General features: G+C 42.7%; 1 protein-coding gene across 2 annotated transcripts in view; it reads right to left on the bottom strand.

Annotated features, from left to right (window-relative positions):
• Nucleotides 1–20,925, bottom strand: part of AP3S1 (adaptor related protein complex 3 subunit sigma 1) — a 149,520-nt gene extending 128,595 nt beyond the window's left edge. Inside the window, exons 1-2 of one of the 2 annotated variants that reach the window (XM_086961057.1) lie at nt 20,686–20,925; nt 18,802–18,893 (exon numbers count right to left, since the gene is read on the bottom strand). In XM_086961057.1, the coding sequence (XP_086817183.1) occupies nt 18,802–18,893; nt 20,686–20,754 (161 nt within the window). In that variant the 5' untranslated portion in view covers nt 20,755–20,925. The remainder of the gene's footprint in view (nt 1–18,801; nt 18,894–20,685) is intronic. The other variant, XM_086961058.1, reaches the window with a different exon arrangement.
• Between the last annotated feature and the right edge of the window lie 1,301 nt (nt 20,926–22,226).

Genomic DNA, 22,226 nt, shown 5'->3' with positions numbered 1-22,226 from the left:
GACTAGGCACTGGCTTATCTGTGACAGGTCAGTGATCTGATGGGTCCCACATTAGGTGTGGGTTGACTGCACTGCTGTCAGGCAGACCTTTTGCTTACAATATACTTACATTGGTTCTGTACGCACCCTTTAAATCATTTTGAACACCCAATTTCAGCTGTTGGCTTGAAATGTTTTCAATCACATAACTACATCTTGACTGGCTGCTAGAGTGTATCTTTTCGCCTCAATGCAGAGTTTTAATTGAACTGCATATAGGACTTCCTTACAACGTTTGCTCTCCCTGTGCGCTGCCTCGCCACCGTACCTCCCTACTGCCCCTCTGTCTTTCCACCTGTGAGCATCTCATTCGCTTACTTGCTGCTCCCTCTCATTCCTGACCTCCATCCATACCTCCTCCATGTGTGCGCTCCTTCTGACCCCTGCTCGTCACACACTCACTGTACCCGAGCAGATTCTAAATAGTGCTGCAGGAATCAGGCTTTTTTTTATTGTTGGTAGTGATAGAAGGTGCAGGGATCCTAGGTTTCTGAGAAGAGATGGCATAGTCATCAAAAATGGCCCGTGTGTGTGTGAGGTGAGCTTCCTATTGCCAAAAAATCCTTCAACTACTTTGGATTTTGGCTATCTGCAACGAGAAATTTAATTTGCAAAACGACACTGCCCTAGAGCAGCAAGTATATCATACTCTTGGGTAAGTGGGAGCAATGACACTCTTGACAGCTAGAAACTGTTTTTGAGGGCATACTAATAGCAAACAAATTTGTACACTTAGAGAAACGTACTTCCTGCTGCTAAAAAAAGGTTGTTTTTCCTGCTGTAAGAAAACTGTGAGAGGTGTCCCAAATGCAAGCTTGAACATTTGTTCCAACAACTGTAGAATACAAGTCACTTAGCAGACCCACAAGAATATTTGGGTCTAGGCGGGCTGTGCACACACAGCCTGTTCCTCTGCTTGGTAAATTGCCTCCTGGAAGGCTCTGTACTTGAAAGCTAGAAAGGTCATGAAATAGGAGGGAGCTTCTGACGAGTTGAAAACTTTCCAGTTAACTGGTGATCGACCGGCAAGACTGTGTGAACTGGCGAGAGTTGGAGTAAAGCCCTTGAAGCAGTTCCCCAAAAGGACTGGGGCCCATTGGAGCCAAATTCAAGGTACTACAAGAAATTGTATGTTGCCTAAAAAGTCACATTTTGCAGGACTTTTCATATTTCTGTAGATATAAAAACGATCTTAAGAGGTCCAGGAAGACAAAGAGAACCCCAGCAGATCCTTCCACCCAAAACGCAACCTCCTCACACTTAATGTCAGTCTTGGCACGCTGAACTTCATCAAATCAATAATGGGCGCAGACCAAAACGTCTGACCAGAGGCATGAAGCTTAAAGCTTACATTGGGAAATGCAGCCTGTCAACAGGACTCCCAGCCTCAAACCTTTTAACACCACATCTGTGGCTAAGTAAGGACTCCAACGAAGCATATCGGAGGTCCTAAAGTGTATCCTGTAAACAGGCTTCCATTTGACCTGCTTTGCTGATATTTACTCCAAAAGCGTTTCAACGTGTGAATGTGAAAATTAGCACCAAGTGGAGAAATAGAACAGGTTCGGACTGAATATGTGATTGAGGAGCAACCTGTTTTTGGTACCTATGTGTCAGTTGAACTTTCATTAAGAGACAGTCATTTTTAACATTTTCGTACTTTCCCTAAAACCATCAATAAGCTTCTATTTCTGCTGATTCAATGGGATATGTTTCTTTCTAAATCCAGTTTTTCTTACTTATGTGACATTTCCCCCATTCCATTTTTAATTACATTAGGTTCAGTCTTATAAGTTCTTTATTTATATAGCTATATTGTTTGTGGATTGGTTTGTTACACGTTATACCAGACAGATTTTCACTAAGGATGTCCTTGTTGCTTAGGTGATTCTGTAAGATTGAAGCTTAAGATTATTCTTATTGCTCTAGCAGTGTGGGAAAATCAGTCCCAGTTCCCAACAAGACTGGCCATTCTCTACATTAGTATATAGAAAAAGAGAAGAAGAAATACTAGACTGCAAATAAAATGGCAGGGTTATGCAGCGTACGGTGGTGATAAAATTGGAATGACACATATAGCTATTAAAAGCATGTTATGGAGCCTACCAATACAATAAAGAGGACATTTCAATGTATATGAAAAATAACCAAAATAAGTCCAAATCTGTCTTTAATCGGTTAGTGAAACACAACGAAAAAAGATAACCTGTTCAAAAACCCTGTACACATGTTTAAAAGCCAATGTTAGAACAATTCATTAATCATGAAAGGTAAAAAATGAATAAGATAAACACACTTATAGATTGCCAGGCAGAAATCACTTTAGCAGTGATATTAGGCCTATGTGGCCGAGTATGTGCGCCCTGTAACGCCCAAAGCACTGTCCGACAAACATTTTTGTTCAACGACTGGCAGACAGAGAATAATTTAGTTGTGCAGGCAGGTATATCTACCTTGATGGTGCAAGTGGGGAGCGGGCAGTAACTTACTTATCTTGACTCGAGCTCTTTGTTTTGTCGACACAGCCATGGCATCTGATTAATTTACAATAACAGCACAATAACTGACAATGCACAGGAGACATGTACTGTGCGATCGTTTAATCCAACGTGGGAAAACTTCCAGTGAATTCCCTAACCCTTACTACTAGAGCACCACCGCAGACATCGATGGTAAACATGCCTTTTATATATGTTGTATTTCACAAAATGAATAGTTCCTCAGTACTTCGTTTGTGTGTTTTATGTGCCCACTTTCTGAAATATAGCAAAATAATGAGTTGACTCACTCCACAATAAATTCAACTATTTCTTTTTTTAAAAGGCCTGATATTTTGGCCTACCCTCCTTTACAGTGACCACATTACATAATATGAAAAAATAGTCGTAGATTGTTTTCGGTCTCCTAATTCCCCTTTGCTATATATTTTCAAAGTGTGTGACTGCAGGGGAGTGCCTTCCTAATCTGATCCAAGACAATCCAAACCACCCTGACATGAGGGTGAGTGGCGTGCGTGGATATACATTTTTAGAGGTAAATAAACACTTTTGCATGCCCGTGTTTGCAGTGGATTTCCAGTGCTGTGCACTTTATTCACGTTTCACATAGTAGATTCCACAGAGAATGGGGTTATTCTGCTGCTCAAGCATAACCAACATTTTTGAATCAAGCAGCATCCACATGTTGGGTGAGTGACCAATATATTTAAATGAACACAGTCTGAAGGTCCCAGTGTGTTGCTCTCCCTTTGTGTAAACTTTACTTTTAGGTTTACCTCTCCAAGAACAAACTACGAATAGGTGAGAGCATTAGGCCTCATTTCCAATCGCATTGTAAGAATGAGTAGTAAGGCTGGGATTATAACAGCCTTGACGAAGGAAGGCCTGAGACCTATATGGGATTTCAAGGAAAGCTGAAACATGTTGACATAACTGAATAGGTACAAGAGCCATTATATCTCATTGCATACCCAGTAATCATCTTATTTTTAACTATATCTAGGGTGCGAACAATAAGGGGTATTCCATAAGAATACTCTAAGATATTTTTATTTTCTTTCTGGACACACTGTTATAATCCAGTTCTCAGTTATCTAAGAACTCCCAGAAATGGTTGAGTCCATCATGGTGGTATTTACCTACTGTGGCGTAGATAATCACCAATGATGCAGCATGCCACGACAAGTTGGGGGTGAGGCGATTACTCCAAAATCTTTCTGATTTTTCAGCTGGACCACCAAATAGTGATTTCTACCTGGCCATCTAAACGTATGTTGATGTTTTTGTATTGATGAACAGAATGAATAAGAATATTCTATTTGATCAATCTCTGCATGTATAATGGGTGCAGTTTCGTCGATTCCAACAGCATTTTTTTTACAAAACATTAAACAGCAAAGCACATAGATAAGGTTGCAAAGATTGTAATAATATAAGCGCAGGTCTGCACTGTGTAGAACTTCACATGTATTGTTTTAGGAAGCGTGCTCTCTGTGATCTATAAGCGGATCTATGAAATTTGAAGAGAAAAAAAACGAAGTGAAAGGTGCTTTGTACAGAAATTCCAATACAGAGCATACCTGACCAGTTTTAGGATATACCACCATAACATGTACAGTACTTAATTCGAAAGGAGTTACATTGAAACAATGGTGACTATTTAATACATACAAAAGATACAACTGAATGACTTGGAATGTTGGGATTACCAAGTGGGCTGTGACAGATTTCTTAGTCATTTCCAAACAGCCCATTCCAAACCTTTCAATTTATATTTAAGTTTGGCTTTAAAAGAATTGTGGTAATATTCCCCTCAGTGGATCCTAGGCATAGGCTATTATGATGGTCTACTATGAAGCGAAATGAGTACCTATTTAAGGAACTGTGATTTTACAGCACTGCATTAAGGAATCATTCCTCTGCTTTTCAATTTATAAATCTGGTCGTATGAAGACAGAAAACCCATTCTTGGGAAACATAAATCAATGAAAGTATAAAAGAATACAAAATACTCCATCAAAGGCTTTCATGTAACTGATGTAGAATATTGTGTTTTGTACTTCAGAATTAACACACGTTATAATGGGGAGACTACACAGGACAGTTATTTGTTGTGACCCATACAAAATCATATTTATAATTTAATTTAATTTAAAAAGTATTTGTTGAGCGCAACGTTCACCATGCGGTTTCTTGGCGCTATGGAGGCAAACTTTAGCAGTGACACAAACAAGACTAGAGATGACAGGGAGGGGAAGGAATTACATTGGGAAAGCTTGGGTAAAAAGAAGAGTCTTGAGCTCTTTTCGGAAGGCAGGGTAGTGAGTAGCCGAACGTAAATGGTCAGGAAGGGAGTTCCAAAAGGAGGGTGCCAAAACAGAAAAATTGGATCCACCCCATTTCTTACGTCTGTATCTGGGGACTTGTAGGAGTGATTGGGTAGATGACCGCAACTCGCGAACAGGGGTGTATTCTTTGAGTAAAGAAGAAATGAAGGCCGGAGCAGTCCCTTGGCGTGCCTGGAAGACCATGCAGCCAGTCTTAAATAAGGTTCGCTCCTTTACAGGCAGCCAGTGCAGTGCTTTCAGCAGGGGGGTGGAATGATGGAAACGAGAAAGTCCGTGGATCAATCTGGCCGCCTGGTTTTGAACCAGCTGGAGCTTCTGGAGACTGTAAGCCGGGATGCCGTTGTAGAGGGCATTGGCGTAGTCCAGCCGGGAAACAACCAGGGCGGACATGATTAACCTGAGGGCAGAAGGAGAAAAGAAACGGGAGACAGAGCGGATGGTGCGGAGAACAAGAAAGCAAGAAGATACGACAGAACTGATTTGTGAGTGGAGGTTGAGATGGTTATTGAGTTTAATACCCAGGGTTTTAACTGAGGAAGAGGGTGTGGGAGGGGGTCCCAAAGAGGAGGGCCAGAAGAGGGAGTTCCAGGGACTGGATGAACCACCTGTAAGGACCAACTCTGTTTTATCAGGATTCAACTTCAGATGATTGTGGTTCATCCAGTCCCTGATAAAAATCATAATAGACTGAAAGTTAGAGATAGAATGAGGAGAAGAGGAAAGGTTGAAGATAAGCTGGAGGTCATCTGCGTAGTTAAACACAGTGACCTCCAGCTGTTGAAGGGCAAAAATCAAAGGATAGATATAGAGATTGAATAGGAGGGGAGAAAGGGAAGAGCCCTGAGGGACACCACAAGTGAGTTGGAGTTGAGTGGCCGAGAAATCCCCCAGCCGAACCGCCTGGGTACGGTCCCTCAGGAAGGACGCTAACCACACCAGGGCTGGGCCCTCGACCCCCGCCGCTCCGACACGGGACAGTAGGATGGTATGGTCAACCGTGTCGAAGGCGGCGGAGAGGTCGAGGAGCACCAAGGCCTGGTTGTTGTCATGGTCCATGCCCTCCCTGAGATGGTTCAGGACCGACACCACGACGGACTCGGTGGAGTGCCTAGGCCGAAAGCCCGCCTGGCTGGACGCAAGGCCACCATTTGCTTCCACATGGGCACTGAGGACTGATGTAACGTGTCGCTCTAGTACCTTGCCCAGATAGGGCAGGAGGGAAATGGGGCGGTAGTTGGCTGGGATAGAAGGGTCCAGCCCAGGCTTCTTAAGAATAGGGACTACGGTGGCAGATTTCAAGGCTGGAATTACTACACCCTGAGCCAGCGAGCTGTTAAGAAGGGATAAAGGTGGTTTGGGGCAGACCGAGTAGATTTGTTGGAGGATGTAGGCAGGGCAGGTATCCGCCGGGGAACCAGATTTTATTTTGGGGAGTGTTGCAAGGAATGCCTCCTCAGTGAGCGGAGGGAAGGAGGAAAGAAAGCAATGAACAGTCGGAGGAGTGGGCTCCACAAAAGCGTGGGAAGGAGGTGGAATGTTAGCTCTGATATTGACAATTTTTTCCAAAAAATAGATGTTCAATGAATCGCAGAGGGACTGGGAAGGGGGAGGTTTGGGGGAAGCTCTGTCTGAATACGCCAGGTCCTGGACAATGGAGAAGATCTCCCTGGACTTGTTCTCTGCTGCCAATATTTTCGCTGAGAAATGAGCTGTTTTGGCGCTCAATATAGCTTTTTTATAGTCATTCAGCAAAAATAAATAGGACTTTTTTAATAAGGGGCAGTAGTCCATTCTCCAGTGCCTTTCTGCACGCCGAAGAGTCAGCTTCTTTGCCTTTAGATCGTCACCAAACCAGCGATTGGATTCCTTAGGTCTTTGGGTGGATATCCGTCGTAGTGGGGCTACCTTATCACAGCCTCCCGCAAGCCAGGTGTCAATGGCGGCGGCTTGGGAGGTGGAAGATAGGCCCTCAAGGTTAGGTGCGGAGGTTAGCAGCGAAGATGACAGGGCGGTAAAGTCCACCCTATTCCAATTGCGTGCCCAGATATTTTTGGCAGGTGGAGTCTTAGTTGCCAACCTAGGGTGGAGAGAAAAGGATACCATGGCGTGGTCTGACCAAGGACATGGGGACACGGTCATGGAAGAGACCGATACATTAAGGGACCAGACCTGGTCAAGTACATGACCGTGAGTGTGGGTGGGAGTGTGTAAGTGAGAGGCAAAGTTAAGGGAAGTGAGTGAGTCGGAAAATTGTTTGGAAGCTAAGCTTTCCTGAGGGTCTGAGGGCCAGTAATTAAAATCCCCCAGTACCAGAATAGAGGCATGATTTATAGCTAAGGTGGCTAACAGGTCCTGAAAAGCCGGCAGGAATGACTGGGTAGGTTGGGGTGGGCGGTACATCAGTAGGCAAGTGAGCGGGGGAGAGAAAGCCAGAGAACGAGCTACCAGGTGCTCGGTGGAGTTGATAGTGAGGGAAGGAAGGAGTTGAAAATTATACTCGGCTCTAGAAATAAGGGCTACTCCACCTCCTAACTTACCCCCTGATCGATCGGCACGAAGGGCCACATAAGAGGTAGGGAGAGCAGCCAACAGAGAGGGCAATGAGGTTTCACAGAACCATGTTTCTGTTAGAAATAACATATCAGGCCGGTGGGTGTCCAACAGCACAAATAGCTCTTGATGGTGCTTTACAGCCGACCTGGTATTAAGTAAAATAAGAGATAGAGGGAGGGGAGGAGGTGCAGGGGGAGGGTCAAGTGGGTGGGACAAGGAGAGTGAGAAGGTGGGGGATACCGGATAATGGGGATTAAGATACAGGCCAGAATCAGTGATGTGTCTGATGGTAGAAGCTGCTAAGGGCCAAGGGCCACGAAGAGCGATGAGAGCCGAGGAGGAATAGGGAGGTACATATGGCCGCGCCCCTAGCCCTGTCCGGCCGCGGACGGGCGCAGACGGGCAGGACTTTGGCTTGACTTCGGCGCGCCTTCGTCGCGCCCGCTGCGCTCGTCCGCTGCGCTCCCTCATTAGGGGACGACTAAATAGGGTCGGAGCGCGGGGGTGTTGCGTCGAGCTAGGTCGCCTGACCTGCCCAGCTCAAGATGGCGCCCACACTCCACCGAGCCCCGAGGTGAGTTATAAAAGATAAGGCTCCAGTTGCCTTTAGGAAGGTCCAAGGATGATAAAAGTAATTTTTAAAAGGCGGCGCCGCTGCTCTCGCTCAGCAGGGCGTCAGCGTTTCAGCAGTCTCAAATGTCACACTGCAGGCGCGAACCCACTGCCACCGGGGTCGCCTGCCTCCAGGCTGAGCTCTGCAGACGCTGCTCCTAAATAGGGGCGGAGCGCGGGGGTGTGGCGTCGAGCTAGGTCGATTTATAAAATACATAAATACATACTCCACGTTTCTCTACAAATCAAACAGTACTCATATGTACACAACGAAGCAAAATTGTGACAGAAGAATTTTCAGAGGGTGATAAAGACCAATAATCGTTCAACACATGAGTGTTGTCGGAGAAAATGGAAAACAAAAATGATTACATGGTATAGATACAATATTGCCAATAGGAAGGAATTGCTTTTGACCTCCTCCTATAATTGATTGATTGGAAAACCACATACTTCTTTGCAACTGAACGGGAGTACTGACTCTCGTAAATACAGTAAAGCCCAGATTGCTACTTACTGAAACAAAGCACCCGCTCAACAAGTGATATGAGAAAAAAAATGAAGTTGGTCTAAATCTGGTAAAATACAATGGAAGAATGATACAACCATAAACCTTCATGTAGAAGAAAGGACCACCACGAAATTTTTTTTACAGTAAATCCAAATCTTGGTTTACTTCTGATCTAAAAGACCTTCAGATCCAAGTTAGGTGATTTGAAAGATCCTGACAAAATATGCCATGCACCCCAAAAGCATAATGATGGAGCTCAACTGAATTATAAAATAGCTATCACTCAAGCAAAAAAGGCTTGTTTTCTAACTTAAAATGTATTAAAAATGCTTCTAACTCATCTAACAAGCTTTTTCATACTCTAAATAGGCATTCCAATCCAAAAGTTGCAAAGATCAACTGTGATTTGTCAAAACACTGGTGTAGTACCATCACATGCCAGGTATAACACATCATGCCAGCCATATGTTCACAATGGCATGTGAGCGGCACCTGGCAATTTAAAGCTTTCTGCTTTCCTGATGTTACCCTGGAGGACAATATCAACCTAATCAAGTTACTTAAAAGTGCATACTGGCAAGGTAATTCTGGGTCCTACCTCAAAGAAGAATGAATTAGTGCCTTTAATTTATGAAGATAATTAATTAAGAATTGTCCTTAAAAACAGAAAGATTCTGGGATAACTCAGACCTTAACAACTACTGGCCAATTTCAAATATCCCATTATTGATAATACTGGAAAAGATAGATACCATCCAACTTCAGTGGGACAGTGAACAAAGGGAGACTGTAAGTTACAGTCAGTATTCACATTTATATTGAGAACAGAAACAGCCGAGGATAATATTAGGCATCTATAATCAAATTCAAATTCAAAATTTCTTTATTCGGTACTTAAAAAGATACCATTAAAGTGCATAACAAATACATACATACAATTTATATAAAAACAGTTAAAAAATTATTAAAAATTTCATATATATAAAAAAGTACAGTATATCATTTTCAGGTAATGGGGGTTTCAAACTGCATTCAGGTGGAGTGTACGGTTATTTCCCTGATGTTCCTCAAGTTTATAGCAGATTTAATGAAGCTAATAACACTTAGCAAAGTATGAGGATCTGGTGCCTTTTGCAGAAATAAAATGGCATCTTTGGCGTGCTTAAATTTGCGGTTTTTCAAAATCCCCACTAAGAATTTCTTTCTAGGCTCTGAGAAGAGAGGGCATAATAAAACAAAGTGGAGGGTGTCCTGCGGAGACCTAGAGTCGCAGCCGCAGGTGCCCTTCGCCTCTACCGTAGATGTGTAACCAGCAGGAACTGCCAATATATGATGTAGTGAATTCAAGCGAAACCTGGTCATATAAAATCTTTCCTGCGCATTATACAGTACAGCTAAGTATGGTTCCATTTTAAAATTTGTAGATACCACTGGCCCATAAGCCGCCACCGAGGGTTTTTTGTTTTCAGTGATCGCCCTCCTATCTATTGACCATGCATTAAATGAATTTTTAAGCAGTGTTTTATTCTGTGCGGTCAACTGCTCTGGGTCAGTGAACATATTTTTACAGCCAATGCAGTCCAAGGTATCCTTAACGTATTTTAACCACGTGATTTGTTCCCATTTGTCCCGGTTTAGACAGTCCATAATTATCTGTCTACTGAAGCTGGCCTCTGGGTTTGTCCATATCCTGATCCAGGCCATAAGAGGTCGAATCTGGATTTTGTCCTCGATATAGGGTTCTCCCAGTTCCAGATGGGTTATATGTGCCGGAGTACTCTGAGGGACCTTAAGTAGTCTTTTAAAAAAGGCATCTATAATCAATATCATGGACTAAAGCAATCCGGCGTCAATGATTGTCCTAGATTTCTTAGTTCCGTTCAAAACATAATTATCATTCCGATCAGCTATTATTGTCATCAAGAGTGATAGACTATTCGGAATTCGGAATGAGAAAGTACGCCTCTTATGTAATTGATTCTTATGAGGTGAAATTACAACAGCATTATCTGAAGCGTCCACAGAGACATAACAGAATTTGCCTTATACTTTTCCAGATTCACGTTTTGAAATGTGAGAAGTACCATCAGGGTCTAGAAGAAGAACAAAGACGGTGGAAATTCTGTTTCTGGTTTACAACTAATACAAGTTTACTACATGTACTCAGCATCTGTAAGCAACTTGAGTCTAGCAGAAGGCATTTGAAGAGATACCTCTTTCTTAAAAGGAGTGTCTGCATGTGCCTGGATACCATGAATTGCTACATAAACTGTGACAATCCATATATTTCTTCACATATGGTAAAGTACTTATCCCTAGCCACCAGGAGGTTTAGGGAAGCACTTATTATACCGCTTGATTCAATATTTGTTTTTATTCCCTTTACTTTTAATGAGATGAATATGATGTGATGTACTTTTTTAATTAATGAGATGCTGATACAACAGCGCCACTTTGACGAATATTTTACTAGATTCTGAAATTATAGGATAAATGGTGGTCAATCCTGATTGCAATGATTTAGTCGATTTTTACTCTTTCACCTTCTAACTACCGCTTAGACGGTTTCCTCTCAGATCAAAATCGGATTTGACTTGCGATGATGTGCCATCATTAGAGAGATTGGGTCTGTACCTTTAGTCGATAAACAAGTCGTATTCAATGCATAGTGAGCTAATTCTTTTAGTGTTTGTTGGGAGAGATTGGAAGCCTGTGGGAGATAAGCAGGAAGTACTGAAATAATAGGCAGCCTAGTGATTAGGTCTATCATGAACTTAGTATGCATACAGAGTCCAAACATTCACCTATATCAAGAAGGGTATGCTGTTAAAGTAAACCCAAATGAACTACTGCTTTAATAATGGAGTTCCTTCCCTATTCAAAATTCATGGAAAATAGACAGTTACTCAGTTTTTAGGGAAAGTTTGTAAGGGGGGGGGGGAATACATCCAGTTCGGGATTGGATGTACAAATAACAAACAGTTGTTAGACCTTGCATCTTTTGGCTTGTTTGACCTTTCTTTTTGCTTTCTGACCTCATGGTTTGTACTCTGTTTTTGCTGGTTTAGTGTATTTGCGCACTTTCTCGCTGCTGATCAGTGTTAAAGTGCGAGTGCTACTATGGTAAATTAGGTTTAGGGATTGGTGTTTCCATGTTTGGCTTATTTAATTTACTGCCAAGTCCCTAGTACAGTGCACTGTGTGCGCCTAGGGCTTGTATATCAAATGCTGCTAGTGGGCCTGCAGCACTGGTTGGTTGTGGCAACCACACATGCAGCCCTTCAGAGGGTTCTCAGACCTGCCACTGCAGTGTCTGTGCAAACATGTGACTGCCATGTTGACACAGCAAGTACACCTATTTGCTGGGCCCCCAAACCTTCTTTTTTCTTCCATATAAGGCACCCTTCATGTAAGCCCAAGGTACACCCATGGGCAGGGTGCAGTGTAGGTGAAAGGTAGGATATGTATTGGTGTTTGTGATATGTCCTGATAGTGAAACAGTGTATTTTGCAGGGATGTGGAATTTCTATAGCCCAACACCCAGGACATATTGTTTGGGGTCAAGGGCAACACGTTTTCATGTGTATTTTGTCCTTGGAACAAGTAGGCCCAACAGCCTGCAGCACAAACCCTTTGGCTGACAGTCTGCAGTACCACATTATGGATCAGGGAAGGGCACGGCACTGTCGGCAGATAAGGTAAGATTTTTTTCCCTATATAAAAGCTGTACAAGTAAATGTTGTAAGAACCGACTGCACTACTGACAGTGGTTCCAGTATAAAAATGTGTACACACGTTTTCAAAGTTTAGCAATATGAGGGTATGTATAGTGCTCCCAGAATACGTTCTGATTTGATGCAAATATTTGCAGAAGCTTGCGAGCAAGATTGATGATTCTTTGCTTTCAAAATACAATGTTCATAAAAAAATGTAAGCAGGGAAAAAAAAATGTGCTCAACCACTGCAAAATTTCAGTTACCATTTCTTTGCAGCATCATTTAGTAACATGTGTTGATGCATGCTAGTATTTCCCAAAAAAATTCATAATGGAAGATCAGTGTAACCAGTTTCAATAAGATTATGGGAAACAAAAATAATCAAGCATTGGCAAAGCCAGTAGGTCTGAAATTGGGCGTCAGCTTTTTAGGTTTGTCAATGTGTAACTTGATTTGGCATGGTTTTTGTAAAAAGCTTATTGGTGTGGGTGCTGCAGGGCCCTCACCATAACAACAAATATTGGCAAAAGCAAACCAATATGTTTTGGTTTCAAAAAGCATACACTGCCACAGTAGTTACTGGCACGGAACAAAACTACTTTGTGTGCCGATATGCTCCTTGTGAAAGAGCAGAATGCTGTCACTCACAGTGAAGCCAGCTGATAGAGAGAGAGAGAGAGAGAGAGAGAGAGAGAGAGAGAGAGAGAGAGAGAGAGAGAGAGAGAGAGAGAGAGAGAGAGAGAGAGAGAGAGAGAGAGAGAGAGAGAATTTTAATGTAAAAAAAAAACTCACAGTCAACGCAAGACCAAATTAGGGACCCAATTATTAAAAAAAAGTCTCAAAACTGCAACCATGGAATATGTCCTTGCTTTAAGTGCAGTTGTACAGCTTTTGTCAATTCCCAGGAATTTACAGAAGTAGTACAAGAAAATGTACACTTAGAAAACATTTGTGAACTGCATTCTAGTTTGAGCAAATATGCATGTGTAGATTTGCCCATGCGAAAATCTGAGTGTTTGCAAGTTCACCTTCCCTCCAACCACTTTTTTCCCCAACTCTTGAAGGTGGTTTACGTTTGCCATTGTCAGGAGTAAATTTCCAACATTTCTCAGTATGGGAAGAAATAAGAGAAGAGTGGTTGAAAACTCTTAAAGCATGCAAGTTTGTTGGTTTGCACAGACGCAAAGGGGCATTCTAACCCTGGAACTATTGCTTACCACTACCTTCAGCCCCAGTATGTACATTTGCGGAAATGTGGCAACATAAGGGGATTGCAGGTATTCAAACACTACTATGGCATGAGCCCTGGCATAATCAGAGAGGCTATATCAGAGCTCTTATATAAGGAGATTGCTGCCATAATTTGTCACTACACTACATGGCACCAAAGGGGCAAGTGGATTTTGTTACAAGACAAGTAGATTTATGAAGCAACATGCCCCATGGATAAGTAAATATTTTATAAAATTCCACAACCCTGATTTCGTTTTTCACTATTGAAAGACTATCTGTCCCATGGGACAGAATGGGAGATACTGTGTAACATCTTACAAGTATAACTCCCTATTTGGACATAATGGAGTTTAGTATGCCTGGACTCAGAATTAAATCACACATCCTTCATCCTTAAGTAAAGATGGTTTTTAAATTTTGTGTTTGAAAATGCTACTTGTAGAAAGGTATTTTCTTGCTTAACCATCCTGTGTGCCTCTACTGGGTTGTGGATTGACTGTCTGGCTTTGGAGTGACAGGGGCTGGGGGGGTTGAGGTATGTCCTGCCTTTCGTGGATGAGTCAGGGCTGGGCTTAATAGAGCTGGGCTGCATTTAGAGTAGTGGGAGGAGATTTCCTTGCACCTAAACGTGCCTGGTCTGCCTTCCACGATGTAGTCTCCACCTCCTGCCAGAAAGCTGGGCCCGAGAGGATGGAACTGGTTTGTACTAAGCTCGGAGACCCTCTACCACAAGAGAACAAAGGTAAATGTGGTATAAATATTGGGGCCCAGACCCCAGGACTTTAGCACTCTTGGACCAAGGAACCTGCCAAGAAGAAAAGCTGGAGAAGCTGTGAGAAGGAACTACCGCTATGCTATGTGCTTTGTTGTATTGGCCCGCAGTGGCTGCTTCTGTCTTGGGCAGGAAAAAGACTGTACTGAACATTATGCAAATTCTTTGTTTGAGTTTCTCCAAGGGTTTGAGGTAGAGTTTGCTCCCTGTTTAAGAAGTCTCAGAAACAGCAAAGACTTCACCTTCCTCTGGGTCCCCCTCTGGGACTGCGTGTCTCAGTTGCCACAGAGGGATACCGCAACTCGACGGCATCACCAAGACTGCTGACGGATCCGTGACCTGAAGGCACCACAAAGGGGAAAGGCGCACTTTGCACTACAAACCTGGTCTCCCGACAACGGCCGCAACAAAGCCTCTGCTTGCACCGTAACATGTGGACACTATACTCTGCACAGCCTTACTCTGCCGTCCTGGTCTCAATGATGATGCTGTTGCCAGCTGTTATAGCCACCGTGGTTTCCACCATGGTCTGGGGGAACCGCTCGTAAGCCTCACATAGGATTTCCCTGTCCCACACCAAAGCTGCGGCGCACCGACGACAGCCCCATCGACCGCCGATCTTAGACGCCGCCACTTGCATCATGACCATCAGCACCACGACGAGCACCGCCTCTCGTTGTACTGCAGCCCTGGTCTCTCAGACGCCGCTGGATAACCGCCACCGAGCCGCTGCCTGCACCGCGACCTGAGTGCACCAATCTGCCACACACCGCAGCCTCAACGACCGCCGCCACCGGCCCACATCACCACGATCGGCTGGAACAAAAAGGTACTGTTTACCAGTCTTCCGACACTGACGCCGGTCCGCACCGACGCTATCGACTCAAACTGGTTGATGTCTTCAACACCGCAGGAGGACCGGACAGAGCTACCGACTTCAGGGAACTGCATTTTTGAGGTTATCCTTGCAAAGTGCATATTTTGATTATTGCATGTTGGATCTTTATCGTTTTGGTCTTGTTTTACACAGATAAATATTGGATATTTTTCTAAACTTGGATGGTATACTTTTGTAGTGTTCTCACTGTATGTTATGTGCAAATGTTTTACACACTGCATCTGAGATAAGCCGCCTAACAGCTCGTGCCAAGCTACCAAGGGGGTGAGTAGGGGTTATTTCAGGAGTGTAACTCTCTTATCCTGACTAGGAAGAAGGATCCCTACTTGGACAGAGTAACAACCTGCCAACAAGAGACCCCCATTTCTAACAACAGTTATACAATTATCTGAATTGTAATAATTTTATGGGACATAGTGGGCTATTCAGTTTCCATGTGAATATAAAATCAACCCAGATGCAAATTACAGCAAACGTTGAGTGATACTGTGATCCTGGTATAGATATTGGTATGGTCTACTCAGGTGGGAGTTATAGGGATTTCAGAGAATTAGTAATTTCCTATGAATTAACTTTATTTCTGTAGACTGATGTTTTTGCAGGCCATATACATGTGGTGTTAGGAACAAAGGCAGCTACTTAGAAGCATTTGTGAAACCCATCCAGGTGTGACTTACAGGGAATGTGTGGTTTGCAAAAAGCAAACAGTTACTTGGGTCCTTGAAAGTATTTGTGAAGCCCACCGACATGTGATTTACACAAACGTAAAGAGCTACATTTCTAAATTTAAAGTCAGTAGAGAGTTATGTAGTTCCTTTAAAGTGAAGTCCATCTAGTTACAATTTACAGGATGATAGTGAGTTAAGCATTTTTAATTGAATAAATACGTGTTCCACCTAGGTGCCAGTCACAAAGAAGTTCCCATGAAAAAGGGTTTGCATTTGTAGACTTGATATTTTTGAGATACACTGGACTACAATTTATATGAATATAGAGGTACTCTCTTCCTATGAACTGTTTATGTGTTTATGTGCTTAACCTTGGTGCTATTTCCCAGGAACATAGTTAGTTTCACAAGTCATGCCAAAAAAATGGAACTTAACATCTGAAAGCAACCTAAAAATGACTTACGATAATGCTTCAACAAGAGAGGGGCAGCTTCTACAACATCTTCATTTCAGGTAAACACACAAAGCTTGAGCACATGGAGACCCAAAATTAAATCCAATGATGACTTCATGCAGTTTAGAAGGCTGATAATCAATGTATTTCTCTTAAGCCATGGTCTCACTGCTTGCTTATAAGACTCTTGACCACTTTTTTGCCACAGTGATTTTAAAAATCAACTATGTGCACTCTCACTATTTCCCTACCTACAGCCCACCAATCTACAGGGGCACTCAAGCTGCTAAAAGGTAGCGTGACTGCTATATAAAAACTTGAAATCCATGAACAGATATCAAAACAAGATTAGCAGCGATAGGTATACAGGACGATAATCCATGATGAAAGGCAGAGGAGTTAGAAGAAAAATTGCTTGGGAGATTTATGCCTGATCTGTTACTTAGTGAACAGGCCCCCTACTATAGTGTCACTTGATTACAAGGGGTCAGAGACCAATGCAGATTTTGATAAGCTTTTTATTGGCAGATATATGCACCTGAACTATTTGCTGTAAATGGACAGACAAACAGAGATACATTAGGAGGACAATGTAGTGGATTTGCTTCAGGATCTTAAAAAAGGGAAATAAAGTTAACTAGAAAAAGCTGTTATCAAAAGACAAAGAAACAGTGTCCAGAGGGTGAAGAAGTGGCCTAGGATGGATGGATGGTCACATACGTGTGAGGAAGGGCAAGAAAAACGGTGACAAGGAACATGGCTGGTAAATGTAACAGGAATAAAACTGTGGAGCCACATTGAAGGGGAGAGGGACGAAGGGTAAGGAGGAGCATCATTCTAGGTAATCTTGACACTCGAGAAATTGCGTTTGTGTTGAAGAATGCAGAGCTCACATTACTCACTTTCTTCAACAGGAGGCTACCTTCACCACCTGTGTATTAATTCTGTACTAAAATTATGGACGTAGTTCTATAAATCATCTACAAGTAGGACTAAATGTGCAAAAAATAATTTGCAAGCGAGTGAGATTTAAAGAGAATCAAATTGACTATGTGGAGGTGGTTCTGTCCAGAGCACAAGTGCTAAAAAACAAAGAAGTGGGGGAACTAACCAAGTTAGGCAATATGCAAGTGACATCATGGACTATGACATCAGAGAACATGATGTCACAGTCGATGACATCATAGGTAGTGACCTCATAAGAGGTGACCTCAGATATTAAGAACTAACACATAAGTTTAGCAGGTCTATTATGAGTACATATAAGCGCATTACTAGAGTTAGTAAATGAGATTTTGCGTCGGTTGTGCCAAAAACGTGCCTCAACTTATAATTTTTGGGGGGTTAAAACTCTGCAATAGAGAAATTGGAAACAAGGAGAAACATGGCAGTAGGTTTGTTCTGTTAAATTGGTTGCAAAGTATGCATTTTGAAATATCTTATGAAGTCATGGCACCTGCTGCAGAGATTGTTGTGAGCCCAGTAAATCTCCGGGAATAATAATAATGGTAAAATTACTCTGGAGGTTAACGTTTTTGCTGGAGAGATCTGTGTTTTGTCTAGTCCCAGATTTTAATAAAATAGTATGGACAAGTAACGTGTATCCTGAAAAACACATCATGTAACATGCAGACTACAGATTTTTATTTTATGAGATAGGTAATTGGGTTACTGCTTTTAACACAGAAATCCTTTAGTTATTTGCAGTTTATAAATTATAATCCTTCTAATACAGCAAAGTGAACTATGAAGAGCATGCGACTTCTACACCTGGTAACCCTGACTGTCCAATGTAACACATCTTGTACAATTTCACACTTACATTATTTATTGTCAATGTATAAAGTGTCTGTTACGTAAAGAGCACTGACACCCTGAACTGGGATAAGTAGTACTATAAAACAAATAAAAGAGGTATTCAAATTGTTATTTGTGTAACAACTAGAACAGACCAACACTTCTGACATTTTTACAGTGCATGCATATCTACTATATACAGGCACCGAACTAAGTCAAAAGCATGCATCTCTTAAGTACTTGAGAAGTAATAATAAGTTGTGTGCCTTTGCTTTCCCTCCATTGCAGATGCATCGATGTGTGAGGCTACAGACCGCACCCAGCCATGATCAAACTCGAACAAAAGGGGACTGATGGCACCTTACCTTTTGCCTTTATCTCTGGTCTTGCTGGATGTTGCTGCCTGCACGTTGCTGCTGGGAATGGAAAACAGACAACATGGAGGCGCTGCTGAACGTGTCCTTGTGTCTGAAAATTACACGAGGACAAGTTCAGCATATTTCAGTGGGGCCTGAATTCTTGGCAGGATGGACTACGTCTACATTGTGAAACGGTGGGTGGACGCCATCTAGCTGCATGAACCCCCAGCTTGTGCCCTAGTACTGTCAACGTTTTCTCCCTGCAGCACTGGTATTTTAAAGTCAAATAACATCTGGAAAAACAATAATACTCTCTGATACAAATGACCAGTGTTATACTTACAGGCCTCCTTCCAAGAAATTACAAACATTTTCATCCCGCTTAGAAACCAGGTGAAACGTCTCCCTTATTATTTGTTGCTGGGTATCTTCAGTCTGAAATAAACACGATTCTCATTAACAGTGACCTGACATTTAAAATATTCAGTTTCATAAATAATAAACATTGTGGTATTTACTCATTCTGAATAAAGGTCTTGAGACACCAATAAGTGTTTTCTCTAGTTTTCTAAAGATCTCAACTCCCCGCACATTAGAGTGTAAACCAGCAGATCCACTAAGGCTAAAATATTTCCCCATTTGATTAAAAAAAAAAAAAGGGGTACCACCGAGTTTGGCACAATAATCCTTACTCATTTGGATTATGTATAGAATGGCTCGTGTGACGGTTTGGTTGGATGATTTTGCATTGCCTGATGGAATAAACATTTGTCGAGGAATGTTGTGGATGGAGGAGATGTGTTTGGGAAAGGGGTTTCTGATTCTGATCAAATGTGCAATGTGGGAAAGAAGGAATGTGCCAATTAATAATATAGAAGGGAGTAAGGTGGTAAGTAAACTGGAATGCAATCATCTCAGTTTTAAAGCAAAAATGTGCTAATTCATTCAATATGGATCACAAGATAGTTTTCATCAACAAAGCAGATTCATTTCACATTAATGAGATGCATTTAGTATTTATTTATTTAGAATCAGTTCTGATTCTTCTCATGTTTCTTAATAATGTTGCTTTTTTAGGACAAACAATGACGAGTTGACAGTCTGTGGCATAAAGTGGTACATCCTAATATTCAAGGATTAGGTACCTGAATTTTCTTCCTTGCAATTGCGAAGGGAAATTACTGAGGAAATCTGCTAGAGGGAGACAACTGTTTAGTTGTACATAAATAGATGTTTATGTTGTTTTTTCCGATAATTAGCTATATGCAATAGGGTCAAAAGTCAGTGTGTTGATATGGATATTATTGAGTTTTCCTTTATAACTTTAATGTGTACATTGTGAAGGGGGAGGTGTCTGTGCTTCCATCAGCTAGCAGACTTGGAGGTATATAATGAAATTTAGTTGATAGCTCATGTCATGAATAAACTTGGTGCAATACGTGCCTCTTTCAATGATCAGTGTGATTTGATACTGCACTAGTCCTGCTCTTTCTCCCTATAAGCCTATTCATCCTGATGCTTGAAAGTACCCCCTCTTGCAGCTGTCAGTTGTACCTCGTCCTAGGTTATGCTGAGTGTTCTATTCAAACCTGCATGGTGCCCTAGTTATAATAAAATGCCTCTGCCCTGCTTGTTGCTAACTGTAACGTATTACTGCCCAAACTCCTGTGCTGTTGATGGTTGTGCACTGAGGGTCTACGTTGTAGACGATGTTCTGCTGTGTTTTTCCTGAGCTGTTAAGCACACTGCAATGTGTGATGCTGCAGGTGGCAATTATTTAAGTGATACTGTGTCAGCTTCGTACAGATGTGTGATGCTTTGGGGAATGGTAATACACCCTTCATGTGGTGTCCCTATATGTGTGCATTAAAGGTTGCATTGTAAGAGGGCAGCCCTCCATGTGCACTAAAGTTGCAGTTTCAGGGCTCCTGTCCTCTTCCTGTGCACTGGTTCTTCTATGTCGCAGCCCCCTACCCTTGTGCCCTTTTGCTTGAATGTCCTCCCAGTCCCTCCCCACCCCCCGATATTAACAGTATCCACTCCTCCGTGAGTGCAGCTGGTTTAGTGTCATTGTCCCTCCCTTCCAGTGTTTCCGGCAGTGCCAGCTGCTCGTGTAGTCGGTAGCGTGATGTTTGCTTCGCGAGCTGTCAGTCCCCGAATGATACCGGTGCTGTGCAATGGCTCTTGGCGATGGTTCCGGGATGGGAGGAGCGGTCTTTTTACTCACGTAATGCTCGTAGAATTTGGAGAGCCGCGGTTTGCCGTGGTTGTTGAAGATAAGTATGGCTTTGATCATGCTGAGGCCGGCGCAAGGATATGGGGGCGCCGGGTACAGCGTGCAGGCCGGGGTCTCCTCTCGTCTAATCGCCTCTTCTGCTCAATACGACTCCTCTCTCGGTCATTAGGTTCTGTCATCACTGCGCATGCGCACGTAGCCGCCATTTCCAGTGCAGGATAATTTGCTCGCAAAGCAGGAAGTACCTTAGGATTTAGGCAGAGCGCTGTTACAGCCCATTGATCACAGTGGCTGTCCTCGTGACGAGGGAATGACATAAACACTACGTTCCTTGATCGTCTCTGCGAAGAGCAGACAACACATAAGCAAAAACTTTATATTTTCCCTGATAAATTGTATATATCGTCCTGAGGCGGGCAAGCAAAACAAATTATTAAGGAATTATATTCAACACTAACGCAAATCCTTTGTAACACATCTTGGCTAGGAAAGTTTGGAGAAGAGCTATTTGCAAAAAAAAGAAAAACAAGCATTGGCATAGCCAATAGGTCTCGTATTTAGGACCTTATAAGTGTTTAGCCATGTAACAGTTGGTGTTGCTGCACCAAGGATATTCTGCTGCATAACTAAATACTATAGGGTGTAAAAAGTGATACCTAGTGGCTATGCCAATGCTTGTTTGTTTTTTGTTGCTCTTTTGTTTAAGTTGTCAGAACTACAATAGCTGGACATGGTTTTTGTTTACAGTTCTTTGCATCAAATGAACTTGTTTTCATTGCTCTGAATGTTGTTTCCATTCAGGTTGTAGGATGCAGTCATTCCCCGGGTGTGGGGGCTGCCTAGCTGTGAGCATGCGCCAAACTTTGCAAATGAGAAAAAGCCTGGTGCAGGCGCAATTTACAAGTGTGGAGTGAGTGAGCCCCAGGCAGCATGACTTACACACAGGAGTTCATGCACTACACCTGCATACTCTGCATGGTTTAAGGAAACCCGACCCACTCCCTCCCAGGCATTGAACACATATTTACCAAGGAACTCTGAGAAGAGCCTGCCTGCTGCACTGACAGCTGGTGGTGTGTGTGCCCTGTGGTAGCGTGCACTGACGGCTGGTGGTGTGTGTGCCTGGTAGAAGCATGCACTGATGGCTGGTGGTGTGTGTGCCCAGTGGAAGCATGCACCGACGGCTGGTGGTGTGTGAGCCCGGTGGAAGCGTGCACTGAAGGCTGGTGGTGTGTTGTAGGTAGATTAGGTAGGCAGCAAGATACGTCTTAAGGTTATTAAGATAGATTTATTAAGTTAGCACAGCAGAGCAGTACACCTCACAGCTGACCAGACCGTCAACTGCCAAGGCTAGAACGTCCACATACAAGCTCGAACACTCATAAGTACTATGGGAGGTTGGGAAGGTGGAAACACAAAGAAAGGGCGGCTGACACCAAGTAGCTATATTGAAAGAAGCACAAATATACAACATATCTTCTTCCTTTACAGATAAAACAAAAATGAAAAACTCAAACACATAGTCAGAGGTT

Source organism: Lissotriton vulgaris, chromosome 3_1, assembly GCF_964263255.1.
Source record: "Lissotriton vulgaris chromosome 3_1, aLisVul1.2, whole genome shotgun sequence".
Lineage (NCBI taxonomy): Eukaryota > Metazoa > Chordata > Amphibia > Caudata > Salamandridae > Lissotriton > Lissotriton vulgaris.
Note: the sequence above shows the minus strand (reverse complement) of the source record. Positions and strands in the feature narration are given on the sequence as shown.